Below are 9,668 nucleotides of genomic sequence, written 5' to 3'. Positions count from 1 at the left end.
ATATAGGAGATTTATGTATCTTATAGTGTAGGCTAGTTTATTATATCATATCTTCCCTTTGTCTTTGCCCTTCTGGCGCCTTCTACTTTCTTCTGTCCCCTATTATTTCCCCTCTTTCCTTTTGGTAAAACTATATTTATGTCGTTTTAAGTTAAAATATGCACAGAAAAATCTGGATTGTTACTGATTTAATTTATGATTTTTGTTTCATTTTAAACTTGCTATGGCTATTAATGTGTAATTCTTGTGGTGGTTGTACTCATATGCATGCGAATGCTTGTTGAGGAGTGCTTTTACCTCAAATAAATGTTAGGAATGAAGATGTAGGTCCATTTTTAAATCATGCCCAAGTTTCTGATATGCTTTTGAATTCAGGTTAAGCATTGTGATGTCCATGGCTATTCTTCTTGACATTTTGCAGGTTTAGGCATGTTTAGAAGAGGATAAGCTTGTTCTATATCTATCTCAACATTCAGATAATGTGTGGGTAGGGTTCACATCCAGAGGCTTTCGGATATCCCACAAGGGCATGCACACAACCTTTAGGCTATTTCTTTTGCTGCAATGACAGACTTTTTTGTTACAAATCTGAGTAACTCAATAGTAGAGGCCACAACACTCTCTCGACGACCTTGAGGGCTCTGACGATCTGATTAGGGTTGATGGGAGCAACATGGGAAGGAGGGAGACATAAGAGTTTCGACGAAGATTGCTTTTCATAGGAGAGAAAAAGCATATTTAAGAGAGAGAGATAGAGAGATGGGAGGGGGGAGCCGATGGAGGTGGGGGGAGGAATATAGAGAGGGTGAGGGAAAGTGATTCTATATTTTTCACACAATCAGCTACATCGAACGTATTGCTACACTCTATACGTGGCACCTCCTTATTTGCTGATGTAAAAGGGAGAATCACACCCGACTGGCTGATAGCATTTCCCTTATTACCATGGGAACATTATAGAAGACAGAGAATTTTCTGTATGACAGAACTAATTGGTAAGTGCAATTTGTACATATAGACAAAAACACAGTAGTACACACTTTAGCAAAAGCAGCATTACTAAGGCCTCATTTGTTTTCGCAGATGAGATGAAATGAGTTAAGATTAAAGTTAAAAGTTGAATAAAATATTATTAGAACATATTTTTTTAATATTATTTTTGTTTTAAGATTTGAAAAAGTTGAATTGTTTATTTTATTTTGTGTGAAAATTTAGAAAAATTATAATGATGAGATGAAATGAGATGAGATGAACTGTGAAAACAAACGCGATCTTAGATCCTATTTGGTTGTTGGACTGTACTGAGATCAACTCACAATTTAATTTCAAGTTGAGTCTAACATATAAACATCAAAATCTCAAATCATTAAATTAATCTCAACTCAAAACTTCTTTACATGTGAGATCTATAACCTTTTTGAATGCAATACATTTTATACGCAGGATCCATAATCTTTTTTAAATTCTCATAAATATATTTAAACTAATTTTAATATCTAATTACATTTAAATTCATCTTATGTAGGTTATATAAAACTTACTTTATTATCTTAACTTATTACTATTTATAAAAAAATTCAATTCAATTCAACTTAACATCTAAATGCAGCCCAATACGAGAGTAGGATAGAAGAGGCTCAGTATATAACGAGATGTCTGGAAAAATTTACACTGTGTAAGACTGTAAGTAGTGATTTTATAGTCCGAATACAAATGGTTCTTTACCTTAAAAAAAGAAAAAAGAAAAAACATATTCTCCCCCCTCTCCCCCGCGCGCAACGATCACAATTTTGATTTTTAAAGAATTAAAAGGTTCCAGTAATTGTCTGTTCTTTTTATTCCTTCTCGTTGAATGGAATTAGCCACCTAACTCTTGTGCTATTCATAGTCTACTCGAGAGTCGAGAATGATATTCTACTCGTGATTCAAAATCGTTAGTAGCCGGTAAATGGAAGCCAAAATCTGAATTATGAATCTCAGCAAAATCCTGGGAAAAATCTTTCGATGCAAAAAGCATACTCATCAATGGACATGCCCAATCTCCAATCTAGATCTTCCACCTCCTCAATTCCACCCCATCGCACTCAGCTTCACCCTCGCATGCACCTCTTTTCCCCTGCTCCCCCTAACCCTAAACCTTCCCATTCCCAAACCAAATGGCTCCTCCTCTTCGCGTCCCTCTTCACCCTTCCTTTCCTCTTCTACCTCTTCAACACTGCCCAGAAGATCCACAAATCCTCCAAATTCTCCGAGCCCAAATCCACATTCTTCGGCGTGGTGATCAATGCCGGCTCCACAGGTTCACGCGTCCGCGTGTTCCAGTTCCTAGGTGAGGGCCGGATCCCGCTCATGGATGGGACTGGGTCGAGCTCCATGAAGATCCGGCCGGGGCTCGCTGGATTCGCCGACGACCCAGAGGTCTCCGGGGAATCAATTGGAAAGTTGATCAGGTTTGCAAGGCGCCGCGTCCCGAGGAAGGAGTGGAGCAACACTAAGATCCAGTTGATGGCGGTTGCGGAGTTGGAGAATTTGGGTACGGAGCTTAGGGAGAAGATTATGGAGTCGTGTAGACGGGCTTTGAGGTCATCGGGGTTTCTGTTTAAGGACGAGTGGGCGCGTATCATTCGAGGTAATGCTATTTATACCGATTTGGCTGCTTGAATGATGTATAATGTAATCTTTGATTGAATCATTACTCATTTGCCTCAAATACCTGTATAATTCTTGGGTTGAGATCAGATACATAGATGTTAGGTGAACAGACTAAGATGATTTTGTTATCAGGAAATTGTGAAGTTTGAGAACTTCTATGCATGATGGAAAACAGTTCTTATTAATCTCCTTTTCCTTAAACTGAACTTTGACAAATTGAATTTACTGTTATAGCAAGTATTTTTAAAGAGTTAACTTCTTGTGATAGAGATCTGGGAAGAAATGGTTCCTCTTCATTAGAAACTTAATTTTGATAACTCCTTATGGTCTTGGGAATTTAGCTTTTATGAAGATGTAGTAAGAAATAAATCATTGATTATCTCAATCAATCGAAAGAGGGATGTTTATATGGATATATTAGAATGCATTAAAGATCACTGTGTTGGATATTAAATTATTCAATGAAATGAACGCTGATACATGTAAACTCATCTCCGAAGTGTCATCATTCACTTTCAACCTTTTAGGATGCAGCAACCTGCCCATAAAGTTTTTACAAATAAGGAAGGAGTCCAATTATCCAATTATCGTAGGTATCAGCTGATAAACATATTGGACTTGTTAAAGTGAGTCCACTTATGCATACCCTAATTGATTATGTTATGTATCATGCAAATGTATTGTGGCGAGATATATTCAGCCTGTTTGGTCTACCAAATTTATTAGCCATATTTCAACTTCTATAAATATGTTTATGTATATTTTGTTTCAGATCATCTGTCTATAGAATGATATTTTGTTATCCTAGGTTGAAAGGCTGTTGCTTTTTATGCTTGTTGTTTAAGAGTTACCTTTGTAAATCACAAATGGGATGATCTGGAAACAGGTGAAGAAGAAGGTTTTTATGCCTGGGTTGCGGCAAACTATGCTTTGGGAACCTTGGGAGGTGAACCTCGTGAAACCACAGGGATAGTTGAACTTGGTGGAGCTTCTTTGCAGGTTATGCACCAAATATTTATTGACCTCGAGTTTAATAACTTTTATATGTAAAATGTATGCTTGCTTATGTGGCCATAAGTGTGGTACTCTTATTGTTGTTGACAATTGGTTTGTTTAACTCATATTCGGAGGGCTATTATAACATGTACAACACCTATATAGATGCTATGAGAAAGAGTCTAGCTGTTACATAGAAAGTGGGCAATATTTATATGCTGTCTTCTTCCTGATCAATTTTTTTGTTTTGATAAGTAAGAGATAAATATTATATATATGAATGAAATAGGCATAGCCCATGTACACAGGAAGTATACAGAAGAACACCTAAATACATTCTAAATGCGATAAATTAAAGACAAGAAATCATGAACATTGCCCCCATGCAATACAATAGCGGAAAGCCAAGACAATAAAGTGTGGAACAAAAAATTCTTCAACATCTATGGTATATGTACATTTTTTTTATCAATTATGTACATTTTTTTTAAGTACACTTTTTTTATAAAAAATTCTTCTTCTTCATCAAATTATGTACATTTTTTTTTTTATCATTGTTTGGATTCCTGTGTGTATATGCAAAGTTAGTTGTATATATGTTCAGTATGGTATATCTACAACATCCATGCACTCTGTCCCTAAATATGCAATTTGTGGAGCTGGCGTGATGACATAGCTGCATCCAAGATTTTCTATTTTGGACTGAAACGAGTTTCTTGCCAGCACATGGTAAGAAACTCGTTTCAATATGTTGAACTGAAGTGGTTATTATGTCGTCCTATTTTTATTGGCTGTAACCTGAAATAATACTTGGGTTATCTGTTTTATTTATCTTTAGCTTTCTTTGCTCCTCTAATTTGCTTTGTTATGATCAATTTGGCATGTGGATGAATCTTCTGTAGTTTTACTTTATTGTTTGAGTTGATATCATCTTGTTCATGGATCTGCATGCTTTGTCTTTTTCTTTATTCTTTTTCCTTTCTTCTTTGTGATGTGGATGGGGGCTATAATATTTATTTAGAGGATGCATCAGTTCCTCTTCTTAGTACAATAATTATTATCTTACCTTGGAAACAATCGCATGAAGGTTTATAAAGTTCTGAATTGCAATGGCCAAAAGAAGTTCACATTCAAACCCATAATAGTGGAGCAATTGAAAAAATGTCCTTACCATCCTGTTAGTGAGTCTTTATCCACCAAATTACCCCCCTGTTCTTAAGTATACCACCAAAAATTTTTATCACTGCAGCTCACCCCTTATCAGTGTTTTTTAGTTTCATTTTGCCCCTGGTCAAATTTAATAGCTAATTTGGATAAAAATGTGATGCACTTGTTGCATATGCATCTAGGACTATTGTGGGGATGTATGGGTGCGGTGAGGTTGGTAGCACATCTTAGAATATGGTTATTTGGCTTTTTGGGGTAGTTTGAGTTTGTGCCCCCTCAAATGGTTGATCTTCTTGCATGTTGGAAAGGGCAGTTTAGTAAATAAAGTATTCACAAAATGAACTATTGTGCCCATCATGCTTATTGTGGAGTATTTGGAGAGAGAGAGATGTGCATAGCTTTGAAGATTGCAAAAAGTCAGCGGTGGAGCTCAAGTCATACTTCCTTAATACACTCTTTCAATGGGCCTCTCAAAATTGTGTATCTATTTCTGATTCGACATCCTTCTTCTTTTCCCTTTTCTAGTTGGTTGGATTTTGTGTATATGTCCTGTCTACTGCGATTCATGCTCTTGCTAGTCTCGATAAAGAAATCATTTCTTATAAAACAATATGCATATGAGTGGCTATCGAATCATCAAAAGACCCAAGAAGCACCATCCGCTACAATGACTCACTCCAAAATTTGAATTGCCCAAATTTTTATTCAGGAAATTTATAAAGGTCTTCATTGTCTTTACTCTGGCAGGAATCTATTTGGTATTGCAGAATGGAAATCTTATTACGATTAGGCACAAGAAAATAAAATCAGGAATCAGAATTTGACTCGGGGAGTCCAAAGACTTGGTATAGAAACCAATTTGGACCAGTCAATAAGTTTAGAACTTATTACCTCAGAAACATAACTGGAATAAGGCTACCCGCTTCCTCAAGATTACTTTGGTCAAGAGTACTCTGTCCAATTTGCCTATATATTTCTTGTCCCTATCTCCCTCCCGACTAGTGGGGTCAATCGAATAGAGAAACTACAGCAAGATTTTTTATGGAGTGGGCCAGCTGATAAGTATAAATTTCACATAGTAAAATTGGGCTAAACTGTTCTCTTCACTTTTTGATGGAGGTTTGGGAGTTTGAAATTTGCTTTCCTTTAATCAAGCCTAACTAGGGAAGTGGCTTTGGCATTACCAATATGAGAGTGAGGCCTTGTGGAAAGCTGTGGTGGATTCCAAGTTTGGTTGTGCTTAGGGTGAGTGGTTTTCGAATGATGTACGTGGGCCACATGGTGTGAGGTTGTTGAAAAATATCAGAAGAGGATGGGAGATTTTTTCAAGTAATACTAGACTTAAGGTGAGGGATAACTCTAGTATTAGATTTTGGCTCTGCTTTTAGTATGAAGACAGGACCGTCAAGGAAGCTTTCCTAAAGACGAACAGTACTTGCGCATATGCAGGATACTTTAGTGGTAAACCTATTAGAATTCTCTAGTGGCTCCTCAATGGAACACCAGTTTCTTTAGAGCGGCTCATGGCTGGGAATTAGATTTCTTCACAGAATTTCTCAATAGGTTTTTTCAACCTATTGTACTCAACATTTTGCCTTGAAGATGTACATGAGACCCTTTGAACCCATCCAAGAAAAAGAAGTTTACTGTGCATTCTTTCTATCACATCTTTATACCCAGGAGAAAAACTTTCCATCGGAGGGGTATTTGGAAAACTAAGGTGCCTAGAAAGGTATCGTATTTCCCTTGGATAGACTCCTTAGAGAAGTTTCTGACCATGGATAACCTAAGGAAATGTCATATTATAGTAGCTAATTGTGCTGTTTGTGCAGAAGTAGTATGGTCTGTAGACCACTTTTTAGTCCACTATGAGGTGGCAAGAACCTTGTGGAATGACTTAATTGGTAGTGTTTGGGTTATGCCAAGAAGGTTAGTAGATTCTATGTAAATTTGAGAATGTTATATAGCTGTTTTCAAATTACAGTGATATGAAAGATGGCTACTATATATTGAATGTGTGGTTTCTGGAGGGAAAAGAATGATAGAAATTTAGAAGACCGCTGATGGATGGTGCAAGAACTTAAAATTTTCTTCTTCAATTCTCCACTGTTGGTAGCCGCTAAAGATTTTAACGAGCCTAGTCTTCATGATCACCTGTATTGGATCATATGTGACACATGTAAATCTTGCCCCCTCCCCCCTCCTTTTTTTAAATCGTATGACTATGTATGGTTTTTTTTAGATTTTATAATTTATGGAGTGCTGCTTCATCTGTTTATGAGAAATTTTATTACAATTAGAGATGTTGAATTGATATTGGAACTACTCAATTGCAGGTTACATTTGCTACAAAAGAAACAGAACGACTACAATCTACAAGATTTGTCAAATTGTCTGGAGTTATTTATTATCTCTACACTCAAAGCTTTCCAAAATTCGGTCAGGTGTTTCCATACTTTAACCTATTCTGATCAGTTTATGTTTGTGTGTGCATGTGTGTGTAGAATGGTCTCTCTGACAAAAGTCTTGGGCTGATGCTTGTCACTTGGTCCTTAATATAATAAAAGGAAGAAAAGGAAACAAACCCATGAGTTGAAACTCCTAGATGGAAAGAAAACAGAAAAGAAAATCCCAATTGTTAAATGTTTTCAATGTCTAAAAAACGCTTTGTATTTATCCCTTTCCTTTAATATCTTTCATTTTTTTTTTATTTACATAGATCTAATTTTCTCTATTTTTTTTTTACTTTCTTAATGAATAATATTGTTCCTGTTTGAAGATTATATGGGCATAGTTGGGTGATTCCTTCTTGGGTGGTAGAGCTGTTAGCTTGTTGGATGGGGTGGGTTGGTAACAATCATAGTGAGACCCTGTTGAAAATGATCCCAATGTTTGAAATTTTCTCGGTTTCTTTAATCAAGCATTGAATTGATATTTGATGTCATGGGACTATGAAGTACAACTAAAATGTTAAAATGTTTGAAATTATTGATTATTTTCTGTAAAATTAATTACATTGCTCTTTTACTTGTATAAAGGGTGAATGTAAGCTTTTATTTGTGTGACGTACTTACTCATCAAAAAATTTGTGTGATGTACTTGAAGCTTGAAGAAAGCTCGGAGCTGGCATAATAACAATTTTTGTTAGGGATATAATGATGTAGTTTTGACAGCTGAAGTAAGATACCAATAGTTCGAGTGAACTTGGTGTACTTGCTATTTTTTATAACATGGGTAGTGGAAGGTTCTTTTACAAAAAAATCTGACCATGCTTTCTTGTATAGGATGCTGCTTGGGAATCATTTCATGAGGCTCACAATTCTAGACAACTGGCATCTTGTGAGTTAAAACTTCCCTTTTTATGGCACTGTGAAAGCAAACATGAGTTCGGTACTTGAATACTGACAGTCATTTAAATAACTGCTATGGGATAGTTGCAAGACTTCCAATTACTTGCATGATAATTAGTCCTGAAGCTTGGGTTAGAATTAAGATTGATAAAATATTGTGTTTTGCATGTGAGAGAGGTTGGCATAATGCGTGAATATTATTCTTGTTCTTGTTCATCTTCTTACAGCCCCTAAATGGTCTGAAGCTTTTCTCTGTAGTTTTTCCTCTTTTGTATCCTCAAATTAAGCCCCTTTTTCTTACATAGAAAAATCCTAAGGCCAACCATAAGTTCTCAAACTTGGCTGTTGTCCTGGTATTCCTGCAACCTATTTGCTTCAAGAAACAGCTGATGTTTATGGGTTCCCCATTGCCCTAGTCAACCTTCGCACCCAAACGCTGCCTTCCAAAATTCTGAACCCATCTACATATTCTCTAATGTTTAGCCCACCACAATCACACATGGTCAGATGCCCTAAATCTATCCCTTTTCAAAGCGTCTCAAATGAACTTGAAAATTAGATGTCATGCATAATGTTCTTTCTATTTGAGGATTCAATAATGTTAATAAGTTGTTGCTAATTGTTTAGTTTATGTGTTTTGTTTTGCAGTTTCAACTTCTAGTGATGGCATTGCTGGTAACCCCTGCATTCCCAAAGGATATAAGTTATCCTTGAATGCCAGCCATGCAAAGCTTTTGGAACTGCATCCGGCTGGAAACTTTTCTGCATGCAGATATGAGGCACTGGCATTGTTGAAGAGTAAAGAAGGTGGCAATATTTTTTGCAATTTCGGCATGATGTTCTTGAATTTTTGTCATTCAAATTTGATTTTCTTCCAAATATTATTTTCTGTTGACCTGAAGTTTGAATCTTTGATTTGATACTTTGGCTGAAGATGGGCCTTTATCCACCCTTTATTTATTGCTCAAGAATAGTGTTTTAATGTGTAAAGTAACGTCCAGCCGGTTGTTTATTCCCCCTTTGGCAGAGGTATTATGATTTAGAGACATTATTGATAGAAAATTAAACAGAGGAAGTGAAGTACTCACAAAATATGGTCAATGTTGATGACGAAAACAAAACTTGTCTAAGAATTTGCCTCAGCCTCAGCCTCACACTCACACTCACACTCACACTCACTGCCACTGTTTGGCTTTTCTTTGTTTTTAGCTTATAGAAGGATATTGATGTTGTGGAGATGGAACATTGCTTAGCTTGTTGGAAGCAGCTAATTTATCCAAAGGTACCTAGGTCACTTTTTTAAAAAGTATTCTTTCTAACTTGCCAACTTATTTCCTCTCTCTTTTCCCCATCCCTGTTTGTAGCACCTCCTCTCTATAGGGTTAGGAATATCACATCATAACTATATATAGCGCCAGGTATAACAGATCCATATTTCTCTATCTAGTATGGGCTAGGTGTTTTCTTGTATACGTCCAATGTACTTGGTTACTCCTATTGATA

General features: G+C 36.3%; 1 protein-coding gene across 1 annotated transcript in view; it reads left to right on the top strand.

Moving 5' to 3' along the window:
• The first annotated feature begins 1,715 nt into the window (after positions 1-1,715).
• Positions 1,716-9,668, top strand: part of LOC109014015 (probable apyrase 6) — a 34,791-nt gene continuing 26,838 nt past the window's right edge. Inside the window, exons 1-5 of the mRNA XM_018996316.2 lie at positions 1,716-2,629; positions 3,539-3,651; positions 7,152-7,259; positions 8,100-8,154; positions 8,814-8,972. Coding sequence (XP_018851861.1) covers positions 2,005-2,629; positions 3,539-3,651; positions 7,152-7,259; positions 8,100-8,154; positions 8,814-8,972 — 1,060 coding nt within the window. The 5' untranslated portion in view covers positions 1,716-2,004. The remainder of the gene's footprint in view (positions 2,630-3,538; positions 3,652-7,151; positions 7,260-8,099; positions 8,155-8,813; positions 8,973-9,668) is intronic.

The sequence above is a fragment of the Juglans regia genome, chromosome 14 (genome assembly GCF_001411555.2).
Source record: "Juglans regia cultivar Chandler chromosome 14, Walnut 2.0, whole genome shotgun sequence".
Taxonomy (NCBI): domain Eukaryota; kingdom Viridiplantae; phylum Streptophyta; class Magnoliopsida; order Fagales; family Juglandaceae; genus Juglans; species Juglans regia.
This window is presented reverse-complemented; position numbering and strand designations above follow the sequence as displayed.